The 19753-nt window shown below is 40.2% G+C and overlaps 3 protein-coding genes across 7 annotated transcripts in view; 1 reads left to right on the top strand and 2 right to left on the bottom strand.

Moving 5' to 3' along the window:
* The window catches only part of LOC311227501 (BTB/POZ domain-containing protein 2), a 40333-nt gene extending 32916 nt beyond the window's left edge, over window positions 1-7417 (top strand). For all 5 annotated transcript variants that reach the window (XM_084313178.1, XM_084313179.1, XM_084313180.1 and 2 more), the window contains one exon: window positions 6087-7417. In XM_084313178.1, the coding sequence (XP_084169304.1) occupies window positions 6087-6248 (162 nt within the window). In that variant the 3' untranslated portion in view covers window positions 6249-7417. The remainder of the gene's footprint in view (window positions 1-6086) is intronic.
* The window catches only part of LOC311226401 (uncharacterized protein), a gene marked incomplete at its 5' end in the record, with an annotated part of 864333 nt that overhangs the window by 83813 nt on the left and 760767 nt on the right, over window positions 1-19753 (bottom strand). The window lies entirely within an intron of this gene.
* LOC311227554 (elongation factor 2b-like) overlaps window positions 9030-19753 on the bottom strand; it is a gene marked incomplete at both ends in the record, with an annotated part of 65656 nt that continues 54932 nt past the window's right edge. Inside the window, 3 exons of the mRNA XM_084313279.1 lie at window positions 9030-9223; window positions 15872-16004; window positions 18289-18471. Of these exons, the coding sequence (XP_084169405.1) occupies window positions 9030-9223; window positions 15872-16004; window positions 18289-18471 (510 nt within the window). The remainder of the gene's footprint in view (window positions 9224-15871; window positions 16005-18288; window positions 18472-19753) is intronic.

Raw genomic sequence — 19753 nt, forward strand, 5'->3', positions numbered from 1 at the left:
ACCTTTACTATCAAAAGAGCCACTTTTCCCCCCTCCCACAAAATAAAATGCTCAGGGAGCCGCACAACCTATTTACCCTTAAAATTAATTAAGATAACAGTGTATAACGTTTTATATATCCCCAAGCATACCCCACATTTAGCATAAAATGCCTGACAGTTGCATACCCAAAGTAATTTGCGATTTATTATACTTTATACTTATAGCACACAGTTTGTTGCATTAATGGAATTATAAAGCAACAAAAAGAAAAATGTTGACTTTTTATTGCTGTTTTGACCTGTTATAACAAAGGAAAACCTCAAACTCTTATGAAGAGGATAAAAAATACTGGCTGTGTAGACCTATTTTTAAATAAGACACAGAAGAGGAGACAAAACACTGGTGTCTTTCCCTTATTTGTGGAACATTTATAAAAATAAAAAGTAGTCTACTTTGAAAAAAGACTACCATGTGTAGACCTACTTTGAAATAAAACACAGAAAAGGAGAAAAAACACTGGCATCTGTAGACCTACTTTGAAATAAAACCCTGAACTATGCAGCTCTATTTGAGTCCTTCCCTTATTTGTGGAAAATCTATAAAATAAAAAGTAAATTTTTCGTTGTTCGCAAATTTCGCACCACATATCCGGCATACAGGTAAGCCTGCATCATTAGTCGTGAAAGCAAATTAATCTGTCCACGCTGAATTAAACCCTCTATTTTCCTCAGACTTTCCTTTTTTTGGATTTATCCATGGTTAGCTTACTGGGGGGTCGGAAACTTAAGATTAGCCACTTGCAGACGGCAGGGAGGCCTCTATGCCTTCTACAATGGCGCTCAGTTTCCCGGTTCCTCTGATTGGCCACGACGCCCACGTGACCCTACGCTAGCCCGCCCCCTTCCTGCCGCGCCGCGCTCCCTCAGCTTCCGCGCTCCCTCAGCTTCCTCAATTTATAACGAATCATTAAAAAAATATACTGTTAACTGGAATATGTTGTTTCTTTACACATATGTTGGATTATGTAATTGGTTTGTCATGACAAACCAATACAAATCGCGAATTAACCGGTGGCCACAACAACACACCCGTCTGCAAGAAAGTGGTCTACGACGACCACGAGAGTGAAGAGGAGGAGGAGGAGGACGACGCGGTCAGCTTGCGATCCCATCTCTCCCCCTGCCGCCCCGAGACGCAAAGCCCCCCGGTCCTCCACCACCACCAGTACTGTGTGTTGTTGTGGCCACCGGTTAATTCGCGATTTTTATTGGTTTGTCATGACAAACCAATGACATAATCCAACATATGTGTAAAGAAACAACATATTCCAGTTAACAGTATATTTTTTTAATGATTCGTTATAAATTGAGGAAGCTGAGGGAGCGCGGAAGCTGAGGGAGCGCGGCGCGGCAGGAAGGGGGCGGGCTAGCGTAGGGTCACGTGGGCGTCGTGGCCAATCAGAGGAACCCGGAAACTTGAGCGCTGTTGTAGAAGGCATAGAGGCGGCAGGGAGAGGCGCAGGGTGTGACGTACTGTATACCGGTATTTTAGTTGATGAAATATTTTTGTTGACTAAATATTTCAGTTGATGAAATATTCTTTCATTTCAGTGTCACAGTATGACATCAATCTCCAAAATAAGAAAAAAAAAAAAAAAAAGGAGCCGCAGCTGATTGGCTAAAGCCGACCCCTGGTCTAGAGTCATTTAAAACATGAATCTCAAACATCGCCCCAGGCAATAATAATAATTATAATAAATGTATATACAAAAAAAAGAATATATATATATATATATATAATTTTCAAAAAAATTATAATCTATAATAAAAAAAATCGATAATTTTGTCCCGATTGATCGATTCTTCCAAATGGCATATAATATCGTCTCAGCTTTAGAACAGACGCGATGCAGAACGGTTATCCAACACGTCCACTATATGCTACACAGAGGGATGGACCTCCAGACTGCAGCCCACGACTCTTTGATTACACAGAAAGAAAAGTTCTTCCTATGAGAGCCACTTATAATTAACAAATAATTGGTAATAGACGAGTATGTGTTCCTTATGCCTTCATCTAACACTATTTATTTTTTAAACTTTTTTACCAAATACTATTTGAATTAGCAATGGAATCCTTTCTCCCCACTTAACTGGAAACCCTAAAACCGTGATATGAACCAATTTCTGCTAACTGTTCCACCCCATATATACAGTATATATGTATTGGATATACTGTACCTCTAAGCTCTTCACATGTGGTGTATGGCAGTATACAGTGATGTACCTGAACGCGTTCAATCATGAACTTGTTCATATTTTGGGCGAACGTGAACTGAACGTACTGTATTTCCACTAGATGAATGTAATTGTGAACACGTCCATTCTCTGCACTCTATCACAGTATAACTTCGTTCAAAAGTGTGCCCGTACACGCACCGAAAGGTTTCCGTGTGCGTGTTGCGCGCGTTGAGAGAGACTTGTTACGTGCGACGTGGGCCGCCCCTTCAAGGCAATGGTAGGGCAAACACTGATAAATAATCAGTGTGATGGAAATGCCAGTATTCTGATTGCCGTCTGTGGTTCTATATGGGTTGTGGCAATACTTTTTACAAATAATAGCTCGCAGCAACGTATTGAAAAAAGAACTATAAACTACGTAGTTCATTTTTGAAACCATGAACTTTAGTTCAAATTTTTTTATTATGAACTGAACTACCGGTAGTTAATTTTATAATTTGTGAACTGAACTAGTTCATGTACTGTAGAAAGTGAACTTTCCCAACACTGAGTATATTTATTGGATATACCTCTAAGCTCTTCACATGTGGTGTATGGCAATATAATAATAATAATAATAATAATAATAATAATAATAATATAAACTTTATTTGTATAGCACCTTTCATACAGAAACTGCAGCTCAAAGTGCTTCACAACAGAAAAAAGACGGGCATAAAATGAGCACATAAAGTGCAGACATATACAATCACAGTTTTTTCACATTAGGATCTAACATCCCAACAGGCCACCTTGTTTATGGTTTGATTCAGTTTTAAATGGACAATAATAAAAAGAGTAAGATAAAATAGTGGAATAGAATAGATGCATTCTTTTTTTACAGTGCAATAAAATAGTTCTGGATTACTGTTCAACAGTTCAAAGTCGTCTTTACCTTCTCTGTTTGGTGTCCTCAGTTTAAAACTTGACAGTCTTCCCTCCTGTTTGATACCCACTTTGACCCTTCGAACCTCCCACCCAGGGCAAACTTCCCTCTCTCAGGGTGCAGTTCTAGGCCTGGGTCCTACACAGTTTTAAAGCCTGACGGTCTCTTGTTTGTAAAATAAAATAATACAGTGCAATAAAATAGTAGAATAGATAGTAAAATTATGCATCAGTGCAATACAATAGAATGGACAGAGTAAAATAGTGCTACAGTACAATCAACAGCGGAGTGTATTAGAAGGCTATGGTGAAGAGATAAGTTTTTAGCTTATTTTTGAAAATATTAAGAGATCTAGCTTCCCTAATGTCCATAGGTAGTGTGTTCCATAACTTTGGTGCATAGTTTGCAAAGGCTGCATCCCCGATTTTCCTTAGACTGTGGCTTGGAACGCACATAGTTGACTAGAGAATTTGCAATGTAGCTTGGTCCTGTTCCATTTAGTGCTTTGTATATAAGGAGGAGGACCTTGAAATCAATTCTAAATGTTACCGGAAGCCAGTGTAGGTTAGCTAATACTAGAGAGAGATATACAGTATATATTTATTGGATATACCACTAAGCTCTTCACATGTGGTGTATGTAAAATATAGGGCTGTAACATTCAAAGCTTCTATTGAAGTATTCGAACGAAGTTTCGAATGTCTGTCGTCATATTTTATGACTTAATCCAAAATAAAATAAAACATTTGAATAAAGGGATTAATCTGATTTAAACTAGACTTTTTATTAGGGATGTCCGATATTATCGGCCGACCGATATTATCGGCCGATATCGGCAGTAAAATGTGATATAGGAAAATATCGGTATCTGTTTAAAAAAAACAATAACAATATTTGTTATATATATATCCAGTGAAATTATTAGTTACCTGAAATTATTCAGTTTTTTGGGGGGGGAAACCCTGCATATATCGGTATCGGTTGATATCTGTATCGGAAATTAAGAGTTGGACAATATCGGAATATCGGTATCGGTAAAAAAGCCAATATCGAGCATCCCTACTTTTTTTTTTTTTTTTTATATATTTTTTTTATTATTGCAAAACAAAAATTATTAAAAGTCAGTACTCAACACATAATGCATAATGAAACTTTCAGTCAAGGTGGTTAAAATTACATGCAAGTACAGAAACAAGATAAAACAAAAATAGTCTATAATAACATTTTAACCGTATACAGTGTATATCCAGCGAAATTACAATTATATAAATGTTAGTATAGAATATACCCCTAATACCTATTTTCTAAAACCCTACACACATATGCTCCAGCTCGAACCCCCCCCTCCCGGACCCCCCCCTTGGATAGTACCTCCATTATCCCTCACTCCTAACCAGACACTACCATTATAAGCTAGCTTTTATTCTCTCCACCACTTCTACCCACATTGACATTTTGGATTCATTGAGACCCAGAATTCTTGCTGTAGATATTTCTTGATATATCACATCGAGATATGTAAGAAACCAAACTTTCCGGCACATTTTTTCCGGTTGAAACCAGCGTGATGCGATCAGCTTTTTAGCTACTGTGATACCCGATAAAACCAATCTCTTTAGCTGTGGATTCACTGCAAACTCAAAAACATCATTCAATAGTAATACCGAGGGGTGTACAGGTATATTCCAAGATACGAGTTTTGATAATTGTTGGGACACATCTTTCCAGAATGCCTTAACTGGTGGGCAGTCCCAATACATGTGCATAAATGTTCCTTCGTCCCCATTTGTACATTGGGAGCATTTGGAGTCTTGTTTAAGCCCCATTCTGCACAGTCTTATAGGAGTCAAGTATGTCCTGTGAATATAGTTCAGATTGATTTGTTGATGATCCGGGTTCCTTGATGTAAGTCGGACATTTGCCCAGGCTCCTTGCCAATCAAAGTCATTTTCCAGGTCTGGTATATCCCTCCTCCAGACAGTGTCTAGTTGAAGGGTTTCATACGAGGATGTTAGTAATTGATAATAAAAACCTGATACAAAACCTCCCAATGTTTCTCTTTCATAGAAAAATTTGTGGTATCTGTGGTGTTCAATTGGTATGAGTAATGGAACACCGTGAGACCTCAGACATAGTCGTAACTGTATGTAAAAAAGCCATGTGGACTCGGTGAGGTTAAACTTTGTGCATATTTCGCCATAACTACAGAAGCCCTGGTTATTAAAAATATCCCCTAATGAGTGTATGCCTTGCTCTTCCCATATAGGGAATCTTATAGGGCGTTTTCCCATTAAGAGTGCATTGTTATTGAATATGGGAGTGTGATTATGCCATTTTTGAGGGTTAGGATATTTCTTTTGTGTTTCCCGCCATGTTCTGATTGCATGGGTAATTATGGGGCCAAATTCCCGCTCACAATGCTTGATTGAAAGTTTAGTAGCATCCCTACTTTTTATATATATTTATCAACTTTTGTTAATGAATATAACCCATCAGTTTCGTCAACATAAATAATCCAATAAGGGCACGGTTGGTACGAAAGTGATGGTGACGTCTTGATGGAGCGCCGAGTGCCAAGCGGATGCAGATAGGCTACATCATTTATGATAAATGTTTTATTTAAATGTGTATGACTAGTCATATAGTATAATATTAGTGTAGCCTAATCTTTATCTGCAACTGTGAAGAAAAACCCCATTGGTTTAAACAGAATGAATATACACATAAAAAGATATATAAAGAAATGTCGAATGTTGATTTACTAGAATTCGAATGTCAACATTATGATCGAAGCTTCGACGCATTCGGTGCTGCCCTAGTTTGTAAAAATAAATGATGTCTTTTAAGCCCAAACGGGTTGGGAATAGGCCTGTAATCCTGCAAGTCATCGTAACAAACCTCCCACTACATGGTGGTTCTTCACGTCTCTCTCTCCACAGGGTCCAGACTCTCACTACGGGACCAAAGGCATGCGCAAGGTGACCCACGAGTCGTCCTCCACCGGCACCAAGACCTGCTTCACCTTCTGCTACGCGGCGGGGAACAACAACGGCACCTCCGTGGAGGACGGACAGATCCCAGAGGTCATATTCTACACGTAGTCCCCTCTGAACCCCATGACCTCAGTTCTGGGAGGGGGTAGTAGTGGTGGTGGGTGAACGTTAAATGACAGCAGCTGTGTGTGGACGCGGGGGCTAATAATGTCTCTCAAACAACACCCGCCCCCCCCCCCCCCCCTCTCTTGTTCTCTTCATGTAGTACACTACTGTTGGCCAACGAGGGATGACAAAATAGCTGATTGGCTTATGTGTAGTTCACTACATGGGGCGTAGGTTGTCATTTGAGACGCAGCCGCTCTCTTTCTCAATGGCCTCCTTCATCCCATGGGGCCATGGGGGCGGAGAGAGGAGTTCCATGTGGGTTGTCGAGTGATGTAAGCCTCTTAAATAGATATGACTACAACTGACTCAGGCGGAGAGGGAGGAAGAGGGAGGAAGAGGGGGAGAGATAGTGTCATCTCTCGAGCGTCATCTCTACACTGGATGGCCGTAGTGATAAAGACGAAAAGCTCGACAATGTATTTTACTTTTATCTGTATGATCCAACCTGCCTGTACCCCCCCCCCCCCCCACTCCCCCCTCTGCATTAAAAGGAGAGACACTATTGTATGAATGTACAGACCGTTTTAACCCTGCTTCACGAGATCTCCCTCTCTGCGTCAGTGCAGAGCAGCACCACATCACCTGTAACCCCCACAGTATACGCAGACTAAGGATCTAAACCAAACGTTAAATTTATTTTTATTTTTTATTAACGGGTCGCCTCGGAACGACTTGGAAAGGAAAGAACACAGACTCGCGATGCGTAGAGAGAGAGAAAAAGAAGAAGGGGAAAAAAAGAAGAATGGAAAAAAAAAAGAAGTGTAACCTTGTCAAAACTGTCTCGATTGCTTTTTGATTAATCTCAAACGTGGGTATGACTGTGACATCCTTTCCTTGGCTTGGTATTCGCCTTTTACCCAAAGTACCTCGCGCCTCTCCGTCTTGCAAAATGCTCATCTGGCTGTTCCAACTCTGGATGTACAGTGACACTAACTCATTTGGACCTTGGTCTTATCTTTGCAGCCTTTTTTTTCTTTTCTTTTTTGCACGGGGCAGAAGCGGCACTTCCCTCGTGACACAGACGTTAAAGAGGGCTGTATATTTAACCGACATTTATTAACATTATTGATGTAGTTTGAAATCACTATGGATTAAAGGATAAGCGCAAGTATCTTGTCTTGGTTTTTTGTTATTAGCTGCGACCACCATGTGTGTGTGTGTGTGTGTGTGTGTGTGTGTGTTCTTTCTCGAGGACCCAGATGATGTATATTCTTTTTTTTATCTTTCATCCGATTTCTGCATTCGGTAGTTGTGTCCAAACCCTTTCATCAATCACACCCAACGAACAAATGTTTGAGTTCTTTTACCTTTTTATTTTTATTTATTTATTTATTTTTTTTTTTTTTTTTTTAAATGGAATCATCTGGTCATGGTCCAAAGCGCTGCCGCGCTCACAGTGCAATGTACAACCCCATCCTGACCCAAGAGGAGGAGGAATTGATGATACAACCGCTTCCCTCCAAATGTGCCGTGGAAGCCTTCCACCTAGTGTACTGAAACCTTCCACCTAGTGTACTGAAACCTTCCACCTAGTGTACTGAAACCTTCCACCTAGTGTACTGAAACCTTCCACCTAGTGTACTGAAACCTTCCACCTAGTGTACTGAAACCTTCCACCTAGTGTACTGAAACCTTCCCCCTAGTGTACTGAAACCTTCCACCTAGTGTACTGAAACCTTCCACCTAGTGTACTGAAACCCTTCCCCTAGTGTACTGAAACTTCCACCTAGTGTACTGAAGCCCTCCACCTAGTGTACTGAAACCTTCCACCTAGTGTACTGAAACCCTTCCACCTAGACACCTAGTGTACTGAAACCCCCCACCTAGTGTACTGAAACCTTCCCCCTAGTGTACTGAAACCCTCCACCTAGTGTACTGAAACCCTTCCCCCTAGTGTACTGAAACCTTCCCCGTACTGAAACCTTCCACCTAGTGTACTGACACCTTCCACCTAGTGTACTGAGACCTTCCCCCTAGTGTACTGAAACCCTCCACCTAGACACCTAGTGTACTGAAACCTTCCACCTAGTGTACTGAAACCTTCCCACTAGTGTACTGAAACCTTCCCACTAGTGTACTGAAACCTTCCACCTAGACACCTAGTGTACTGAAACCTTCCAACTAGTGTACTGAAACCTTCCACCTAGTGTACTGACACCTTCCACCTAGTGTACTGAGACCTTCCCCCTAGTGTACTGAAACCCTCCACCTAGACACCTAGTGTACTGAAACCTTCCACCTAGTGTACTGAAACCTTCCCACTAGTGTACTGAAACCTTCCACCTAGACACCTAGTGTACTGAAACCTTCCCACTAGTGTACTGAAACCTTCCCCGTACTGAAACCTTCCACCTAGTGTACTGAAGCCCTCCACCTAGTGTACTGAAGCCCTCCCCCTAGTGTACTGAAACCTTCCACCTAGACACATAGTGTACTGAAACCCCCCACCTAGTGTACTGAAACCTTCCACCTAGTGTACTGAAACCTTCCCACTAGTGTACTGAAACCTTCCACCTAGTGTACTGAAACCCTCCACCTAGACACACCCAGTGTAGCTTTAAAAAGACAAGCTAAGCATTATGCGTCATTGATTCCCCCCCTCGTCACTTGACGCCGAAAATAAGTAGAATTTGTGCACTTCCTAAAGCCTATGCGATGACTCCAGAGTGCCCAGAGGACGGGGGTTCCTTCCCAGTAGAGCTCCATTTGGTGTTCCTTCCTTCACAGTTTGTCCAGGTAGTTGTCGAGGGCCGGGATGCCCTCCTTCAGGCCCTTGCGTTTCCTGGTTTCGGCGACGACCGTGGCGGGCTTGGTTGTGGGGTCGCGGGGGTCTCCCGGCAGGATCTGCCAGTGGTTGAATATACACTGAGGGAAGGCCTGTCCTCCCGTGTTGCTGCGCAGGTCGGCTGTGAACCCTGGAGAGGAGGGAGGGAGTGAGGGAGGAGCAGGGGCGCTCTGGTTGTGTCGCTTCAAGATTCAAGATTGTTTAGCATCATGTGCACAGTTAAACGGACAGCTTGCCGTACAATGAAAATCTTACTTTGCTAAGTCTGCCCTTCACACACAATACTTAACTAAAACATTTAAATTAGTGCTGTCAGGTGATTAAAAAAATTTATCTAATTAATTACAGGATTTGTAATTAATTAATTGCATTTTAATTGCATAACCATTTTATGCCTGATATTCTATCTTCTATAATCATATTTCAAATTGAATGTGTCCGGATGGCAGAATTCAGTACTGTATCTACAAAACCTTCTGTTTAATCATCTTCCATCTATTAATTTGCTTAGATTTTTCAGGTCTGGTCAATTTGAGCATGGTGTTATTCACAGTCAAAGATAAACATTTATTTATTGATATTCTAATTTGGTTCATTACAATTGACTCAATTGACACAGTATTTCTGACACTGGGAATACATTCCCTGAGATCCATAGATGTCCCTAGAATCTGATACCAAGAACATGCAAATAGCCATATTAAAAAAAGTCTGTAAATGTGTATTCTACGTTCTTATGGAATGAATGAGATAAAAAAAAATTATAAAAAAAGTATATATATATATTTTTTTGTAATTTTGAGTTCATTTTCATAACGCGATAATTAGCTGTGTAATTAATTAATCTAATTAACGTGAAACTGACAGCCCTAATTTAAATACAAGCGAGTGCTAGAAAATAAGGTAAAAATAGATCAATATAATATATACAAGGCACAGTGAGTGATATTGCACGTTCCGATCAGTGTTCACTTTACAATATAAAAAAGTGTCTTTAGTGATTCATAATTCGGGGGGGAAGGGTGACAGTGTGGTCACAGCAGCAGTCGGGGCAGAGTGAATGATGAATGAATGAAAACTTTATTTAACAGATTGCAGAATGGGTACAATAGAGCCGTACACAATTGTTAACACATCCCACGCCGGAAACGGCTTACGACGTGTTTCAAGTTCATGCGAATTCTGCCAATCCACGGCGTACAACGTTATTGAGATCATATTTAATTTTTTCGCCCATGTTATTCATAATTCCCTCACAGAGCCTTGTATTATGCAGTGGGAGCATGCACAACTCTGCAACGCTTCAATACTGCCACCTGGTGGACAGGCACGCGGGAACTATAAAACGGCAGGGGGTGCTGGGGGGTCGCCAGATGAATTTTTTTTTATTTTTTTTTGGTCAGGCCACTGAACTTAGAAGCAGGCCAGGCCAGTGTTTCTATTTGCACCAGCGCAATAGTTAGATAACCTAGGTGGGGAACAACCAGGAGATCACTGCAACTCACACAAGTTGGAGAACTATCTCTCTCACACACACACAAAGGGAGCCGCATGTGATTGGTGGAGGCGGGATCCTTACGAAAAACTGCTAATCATTGACACATGCTAGCCTGTAATAATCCCCCCCAGAAAAATGTACTTTGCATTTGATATATTGCAAATATATGCCATCACACACACTGGAATTTAAAGGGTTAGAATTATAAAATGAATATGTGGTGTTATGATCAGGGCTGAAGTTGAATAAAATATTGTATTTATCAATTACAAAAAACTGAAAATCCATAAAAATCTGTGTTGTTGCTAATCATACATATGCTAGCCTGTTTTTTAACAATAAGTTGTGATGCCATCACAAACACTGGCATTTAAAGGGTACAAATAAAAAAAAATGCCTGCACCAGAATGCAGGAAATTAAGTCTTTGTAACAAAGAAATTCCTGGTGGGGGACCCCAGACCCCCTGCTTAAAAAGTGGCCTGACTGGGGCTATATTTCCTGGCCTGAATGATTTCCCCAGTCCGGCCCTGGTTAAAAGCCTCCAATGCTTATTAGTGTGTGTGCGTTTGAACGTTTGCATCTTTCAACCATACATTTCCATTTAAAATATTTTTTTTTACCTCCTATAATAGTGGGGGTCGCGGCTCTCTGACACCGTTTTTTTTGGGTCGCGGCCTGAAAAGTTTGCGAACCCCTGGTCTAGCCTGTACCCCCCAGACATGTTGCTGGCCCCGTCAAAACAGTATCCTATCAGCCTCTCCATGGGCAGGTCGAGGCTGTTGTGTCTGGGCCGGGCATTGTAAAAACCCCAAAAGAAGTTCTGAGCTTCCAAGTTGTCATCGGCTAACTGTATATTACACGAGAATTGTTCTTTTCCAGTGAGTGACATCAGTGGTTCCGTCAGCGCTCAAGCCAAAGATTGGGCTTTTGGATGCTTTGCCTCTAATTTGTCGCTGAATATCATGGGCAAGCAGCTGTAAGATTTCGTTTTGGATGTTGTTGGACATCCAGTTGTCTCTCTTTTGGAGCCAATTCTTCAACTCTGGATCAGACTCGGTGCGCACTCTTTCCATCATGAGCTGCCATAACACCCCATCCCTATTTGCATCACCCCTCAGTGGAAGCCCCTGGCGCCCGAGGGGGGGTATAGGGGAACAGACTCAGTTAACTCTTCAATACCTGATGCTGAGGCTGAACCTGTCGTCTCTGTCTCTCTCTGACGTTTATCAGATTTAGTGGGACTGTCACTGGGACCCGGCGGGACGTTTTCGAAAATAAATCTGATATTTTTCTTTTCTGCGAGTGAGACATTCTGTGCTAGCAAAGTCTGACTACTAGCTCAAATCGACTGACTGCGCAAGCACTGTATCACAGTAGCTCAGTGGTTCGTGGCGCGTGGGAAGGGCGGGAGACAGGAGGTGAATACAATTAGTTGTTTCACCTGTCATTCAATCAGTCTGTGACAGTCTGTCATCACTCGAAAATCTACTCGGTTTTACACGTATGATTGTGTACATACAGTAGTGTAATGAATGAATGAAAACTTTATTTAACAGATTGGAGAATGGCTACAATACAGTACGGCTCAATACACACAATATTAAAATGGTGACGTGCTTTGAGCAGGATAAACTTATAATATACAGTGTTACAGTTATACAGTTACAGTATATATAAATATATAAATACTGCCATAAAAAAAAAAAAAAAAAAAAATTATATATATATATATATTTTTTTTTGGTGCAATAATTGAGAGGGGGTGCTGCAGCACCCCCCGCACCCCCCCTTCCCGCGTCCCTGCTGGTGGATGATCGGCGAGTTGCCAAACCGGAAGTGGATCTCTTGTGATCCCGGTGCATCTGACAAATGCGTCCGGCACTCGCATATTGTTGCGGGGACTGTATACACACATCCGTGTGTAGCGATCGCTGCCATAACGCAATAATCGATACGATTTGGCCGTGTATTATGATTATACAAACCGGAAATGGATTTAGGAGATCGCCATCAAATAAGTGGGATCTTTTTCCTCCAGTCTCATCGTCGAACGGTAAGAGGACGCTGACGTTACTTTCAGCGTGTTTGTTTATTATTATCCATGCAAACTGCTCTGATCGATATATCACCCATACTACATAAAGCATTTACCGACGATCACGCAATTATAAACGACCCCCCCCCCCCGTTCATCCGCGCATGATCAGTCATAACGTTTAGGATCATGTACAGTTGAAATTTTCTATATAGCGTGTATCGCCAACAAACAGCATTTGATAATCTATATATGGGTTTATGCCTATATTTCACGTTCTAGGAATTACTGCAGAAAACGATAACATTTATATTCTAGACAGTATTTTCGTATGAATATATGAATGAAAAAGTAAAACGTTCCTACATCCTGAACGATAGATAATCGATGTTGAATGGGCCATAGTAATGTCAATTTAGCAATACAATTTAAAAAGTTATAGCCCTGCAAAGAAGGTGAACATCTCCATAGGCTTACAGTGCTGGCAGAGAGTGGTATAAGATGCTCAAATTGCGGCAGGGAATGTGTTAAGAGGATGCAGACCAGAGAAAGACGTTTGTCTTGTTTACATCAGGGTCCCCCATTTTCAATTCATTCGTGTGTGAGTGTCTGCCTGGAACAAAAGCGGGTGGGGGGGGGGGGATCAGTATCAAGAAGGTGTGTGTCTGTGGAGGGGGGGTGGGGTGGGGGAGATAATACTTCAGGTGGTATTTAGGAACGTGTAGCAGAGAGTCTATATAGTGTACTGAGGAGATGGAGCACTGTGGTAGTAAGAGAAACTGGTAAAACTGAAGATGTATCGAACTGCTTGCTACAAAACAAGAAACAATCCAGAGAAGATAATTAAGTATGATGTGATGTTTATATTGAGTAAACTTATAATATGTTACTGCATTTTGAGCTGAAACATGAGTTTTAGAGATTTTTTCAATGAATCACGATCTCTGCCAAAAGGCTGGGAATCGCGCAGTGAGTGGTTGCAGTGAGTGGTTGAGATATAACGGTGATGTCATACCTAGCCTCTACTCCATTGTTGGGAATATGAGTAAATGTTATTTTTAGCCGTTATTTGACGTGCATTGGTTGGTACACAGCTGTACAGCACGTCGGTCACATACGACAACTAGACGACAAAGTAAATTTTTTCACACCATGATCACCTTTAACACTTTGAGTGCCAACGATGAGAATTCTCGTTAGTTCATGCCAACCGTTGAGTGCCAAGCGACGAGAAATCTTGTTTTTAATCGTTATTTTTTTATTAGCGATTTCCATAAATTTTTCATAAATCTAGCCTCACATTACCATTGGGACTGGCTTTGAGCACGAACAGGGAAAATACCGCCCCCTATCGTCTCTCCGGATGGTATTGCAGCCATTGGATTGGACTGAATGAAATGGATGGGAAAAAAATACTCCGGATTCCACATTTGACTTATCAGGCATGTAACCGGAGACGATCCCAGTCATTGCCCACCCTCAGAACAGCGTGGAATATGTGTTTCCAGTACCCAGCGTTGGATCAATAAACGCGATCGATATTTGGAATGGCGATCAGGAATTGGAATAATCTTTTTGGAGAACATCTGATCTGAGGTAAGGAATCTATTTTACCAGTCTTGGGATAATCTGAGCTTTTTTCACAGATATATCAATGTGTCCCGTGTGTGTGTGTGCTGATCAGGAAATGAGATTATCGATTTTTCAGCCCGTTTCTATAGCGTGCATAAGTACACATATACTATCGATAATCTAGCGTTTATTTGAAAACTATTCATAAATAGGCAGAAAAATTACAACGTTTTTTGTGTATTCCAGTAAAAAGCGATTCCTGCAGAATCACAATTTCTTTTTCTGGAAATTTCGAAAAACTAGCGTTTTTCAAAATGGTATAAAACGGAAATGTACTGATTAAAAAACAATCCGTTTAGACAATGTTGACTGAAAGCAAGTCATTGATAAGCAACGGGCGTATTAGACACATAGCCATAATTTAAGATATAGTTTATGCGTTCGCAAATGTGCTCACTCTCTCATTGAATAGAGCCTTGGCGCTATTTCTGGCTCCCCCTGCTGGCACTGAAAGTATTAAGACCTTTGAGACCGGATGAATTCATCACAGCGGTGGGGAACACGAGGGTAACCGTCTATATCAGTGGTTCTCAAACTACGGGTCGTGACCCAAATTGGAGTCGCGGTTAGGTGACAGCGCATTGGAAAGTAAAAAAAAAAAATTTGAACTCATTTATTTTTTTGGCTAAATATGCCTCGTTTTATAAATGTGTATTGATAACATAGTGCTGTAATTACAATTTCTAATAAATATGCATGATCAAGTTCAACAACGTGTGCTTTTACGTTGAAATTACGTGATACATTTAAGTGTGGGGTCCCCAAAAAAAGTCCTAAATAAAATGGGGTCACGGTATGAAAGAGTTTGAGAACCAACCCCTAGTCTATATGGTATGTTGTCAGCGTAAAAGACCAACTCCGATCCTAGGCCAGTGCTCCTATGGGCCCTGATCTTTTTGTTGTTGCAGTTTAAACTCTTGAGAACCATCCAATTAATGAACCACGGGGGGGTTTGAAAATCCGATATTCCATTATTGTATAATAATAATAATAATTAGGGCTGTCAGTTTATCGCGTTAATTAGATCAATTAATTACACAGCAAATTATCGCATTATGAAATTAACTCAAAATTAATTACAAAAAAAAAAAAAAAAATTTAAACTCATTCATTCCATTAAAACGTAGAATAAACATTTACAGACTTTCTTTTTAAATGGTCCATTTGCATGTTCTTGGTATCTGAATCTACAGTATGGATCTCAGGGAATGTACTGTATTCCCAGTGTCAGAAATACGGTGTATGATACTAGGCTTGAGTAAATTGTAATATCAATTAAAAAAAAAAATTTGGCTGTGAATAACACCATGCTAAAATTGACCAGACCTGAAAAATCTAAGCAAATGAATAAAGTGAAGATGATTTAAACAGAAGGTTTTGTAGATGCAGTACTGAATTCTGCCATCCGGACACATGCCATTTGAAATATGATTATAGAATATAGAATATCAGGCCTAAAATGGTTATGCGATTAAAATGCGATTAATTAGATTAATTAATTACAAATCCTGTAATTAGATAAAAAAATGTAATCGCCTGACAGCACTAATAATAATACAATATCATTTATAATAGACGACATGAAAAAGTACAAATGAAGAGAAATGCTCACCAAAGGACTCATTGACGGGCAGGTAGGCTTTCACCACAAACATGGGGGTGCCCATCACGTGGGACTCCTCGAACACATGACCTCGCTTCCTGCTCAGCACGCCATAGATCCCCCCCACCACCAGCTCTGGGCACTGCACACACACACACACACACACACACACACACACACACACACACACACACACACAGGACACATGACACACATCAGTGGGAATTAGGGCTGAGCCCAAACGTTTGAATGTTCGAACCTTCGTTCGTTACGTTGGCATCAGGGGCGGGGCTAGGGGGTGGCTACTTGGGCTCAAGCCCCGAATCTATTTTCAAAAAAAAAAAAAATCTTTTTTTATATTTTTTTTTGACAATTCATCATTGTTACATGAAAATATGTTTCCACCAGATTTAGCAGAAGCTAATTTCCATCTGTGGTCTATCCAGCTGCTAACTGTATTTGAGTGAGTTAAGTCTTGGTGTTATGGTAGACTCAGACCTAAGCTTTAAATCACAATCAACAAGTTGACAAAAACTTAATTCTTCCACCTTAGAAACATAGCTAAAGTACGGCCATTTATAAATCAAAAGGACGCTGAAAACCAGATCCATGCCTTTATCTCAAGCCACCTCGACTACTGTAATGCACTCCTTACCGGCCTCCCGAAAAAATACGATGATAACTATTTTATTGCAATGCACTATTGCATTATTTTATTCTATTTACTAACTATTTTATTGCACTGCACTATTTTACTTTGTATCAGTGATAATCAAACCTTAAACAAAGATGCATATTAACACTTTCAAGGTGGTGGTATAAGTTAAAAATGGTGGTGTCGAAGTAAAAAAAATCCGTGCCTGCTATTGTGGGCACTTATCTGGGCTAAGCCCCGGATCTCCTACAATCCTAAATCCGCCCCTGGTTGGCATTCGAATTAGAATTATTATTTTATTTTTTTCATTCTGTTTAAACCAATGGGGTTTTTCTTCACAGTTGCAGATAAAGATTAGGCTACACTAATATTATAGTATTGAAAGAAACTGATGAGTTATATTCATTGAAGAAAGTTGATTTAGTTGGGCTGGGGCTGGAAAGTTGATTAAAAAAATAAATACTAATTTAATCAGATTAATCACTTTATTCAAATTGAGGATTTAGTTTGAGGATAACAAATATATATGTATTAAAAAAAAGTTAATTTGATTTTTTTATTATTTTTTATTATTAAAAACGAAGGTTCGAATGTCCGTTCGAAAAACCCTGATGAAGTTCGAATCCCAAAAACAGGCTTCGGGGACAGCCTTAGTGGGAATTACAGTAGTGACGGTGAGATGAAGCTTCATGAATCATTGAAGCTTTCCACCCAATACTGTCACTCATGTGCCAAAGCTTCATGGTGGTTCATATGCTCTACTGTGCCACCAAGTGGACAATACATGTACAACAGACAGAGTGATTATAATGATACCATGGCTTTGGTGTGTGAAGCTTTGAATTGTGTTGAATGATGATGATGCCAATTATAAACAAATAATATTGTGTCTGTTTTTCGGACAGAATGATAGCAGGGACCGAGGAGAAAGTGCTTGTGTTACTTCATACTTCAATTGAAGCGGACATGACCGGTTAGCCTAGGCATTGTTCAACTAACACCTCTCCCGAAGGCTAACCGGTCATGTCCGCTTCCATTCATTGTGCTAAGCTAGGCTAACGTGCAGCCAGATAGCTTTCTACTGAACGCACAGAGAGGAGACTGGTATCTATCTTCTTGTCTCTCTCTCTGGAGAAGACGGTAAGCTAATTTCCCCAAATGTTGGCGTGTTCCTTTTAAGCTGTTTACATGCAATACCATTGACACCCTGCATTTAAGTATAAGCAGTAGTACTTGTGTGGTGTCTTGCCTAACCCCCCTTCCTAACACCTATCAAAAGCTGTGCCCCCCCCCCCTCTTTGGAATTGGAATTCCTTGAAAACAGCAATTTTTTTAACAAGTTGCTTAAAAAGTCCTTGAAATTCAAATCAACCATTCACATTGAAAGTTTTGTTCATCCATCATCAAATTGTTCTGAATCAAGAAATTGTTTCTTTTTTTTTTTTTTTTTTTTTTTTTAAGTGTAACTAATTGTCGGAAATTGGTTTTAACTTATATTGAATCTGATTATCTTTTTTCAATAAAAAAACATTTAAAAGTGAATTGTATCCTTTTTAAATGCCATTTTAACCCTTTCACTGCCACACGACAGCAGGTTAACCCTTTCACTGCCACACTACAGAAGGTTAACCCTTTCACTACCACACTACAGAAGATTAACCCTTTACTATCACACTACCGACTGTAAATAAAAAAAAAATAGTGCTTGTGAAAGTCCTTGAATTGCATTTTTTAGCAACGTCTGTGTGTGTGTGTGGAACCCCTGCGTTACCTGAATCTCCACCAGGTAGATGGGCTCCATGAGGCGCGGCTGCGCGGTGAGCTGGCAGGCGTACAGCACCCGGCGGGCGGTGGGGATGATCTGCCCCCCGCCACGGTGGATGGCGTCCGTGTGCAGCGTCACGTCGTGGATGTCGAAGCGCACTCCGCGCATGTTCTCCTCACACAGCACCCCCTACAGCATGAGATGAGCGTGACGCTTATATAATGTGCATGTCTTAACCCATTCACTACCAAATGGTTAACCCTTTCACTGCGACAATACAGAAGGTTAATCCTTTCACAACCACACTACACAAGGTTAACCTTTTCACTCTGTAGTGTGGTAGTGAAAGGTTAACCTTCTGTAGTGTGGTAGTGAAAGGGTTCATGTTCTCCTCACACAGCGCCCCCTACAGCATGAGATGTGCACAGCATGCTTATATAATGCAAGTCCTATATTCTTACCAAATGAAGCCTCCAAAACAGAAAAAAATAAATTGTAACCTTCAAATATAGCTATATAAACTTTTAATTTTTTTATTTTGGAAAACCAAAAGCGAATTACTTAAATGTATATCAGCATTGTTCCACAAGTTAACCCCAACAATAGAAATACACATTTTATAATCCCTTTCTTAGCTTTTTGAACAGTAAATTTTTTCAGTCGTAGCACCCAAGCTATGGAATAAGCTACCTTATGAAACCAGGTCTGCTGTTAGTGTGGAGTCTTTTAAACAAGGTCTAAAAACCTTTTTATACAGTGAGGCTTTTAATTGATCATGTATGTGGTATAACATGTGTGTATGTGTGATTGTATTTAAATTTATTTATTTTTGAAGTATTCTACAATCTTGTATGTGATGTAACATGTGTGGTTATTCTATTCTGATTAACCTTTTACTGCCTGTAAAGCACTTTGTGATTTTAATCTGGAAAAGCGCTATATAAATAAAATGTACCTTACCTTACCTTACCTTACATTTACAAACGTCTCTCAAATTATATTTTCTTTCATGTATTGGATAAAAAGCTTTGCACACCGTCCAGGAGTAATTTGCTTTAGCTCTGTACATTATTTGCGTTATTTTGTAATAAACCAAATCATTAAATGTCTTACCATGAGACTATATAAACAGTGGATTCGTGTGGTCATAGCAACCAGCCTTATAAATGCTCCGAATGACGATGTCATAACATCAGTGGTGGAAAGTATTTTTACTCAAGTACTGTACTTGAGTACAATTTCAAGCTACTTGTACCTTACATGAGCATTTCCATTTTAGGGAACTTGATACTTTTACTCCACTACGTTTCAATGGAAATATTGTACTTTTTACTCCACTACATTTATCTGAACCCATCAGTTACTTCGAAGAAAAGGATTTTGCATAGAAAATACGGCATACTTAAACTATATACTTTCAAATTTGAAGCCTGTCAACTTCAAGCGGACATAATCAGAGCAGCATAACTGG

Source organism: Notolepis coatsorum (assembly GCF_963971535.1).
Source record: "Notolepis coatsorum genome assembly, chromosome: 4".
Lineage (NCBI taxonomy): Eukaryota > Metazoa > Chordata > Actinopteri > Aulopiformes > Paralepididae > Notolepis > Notolepis coatsorum.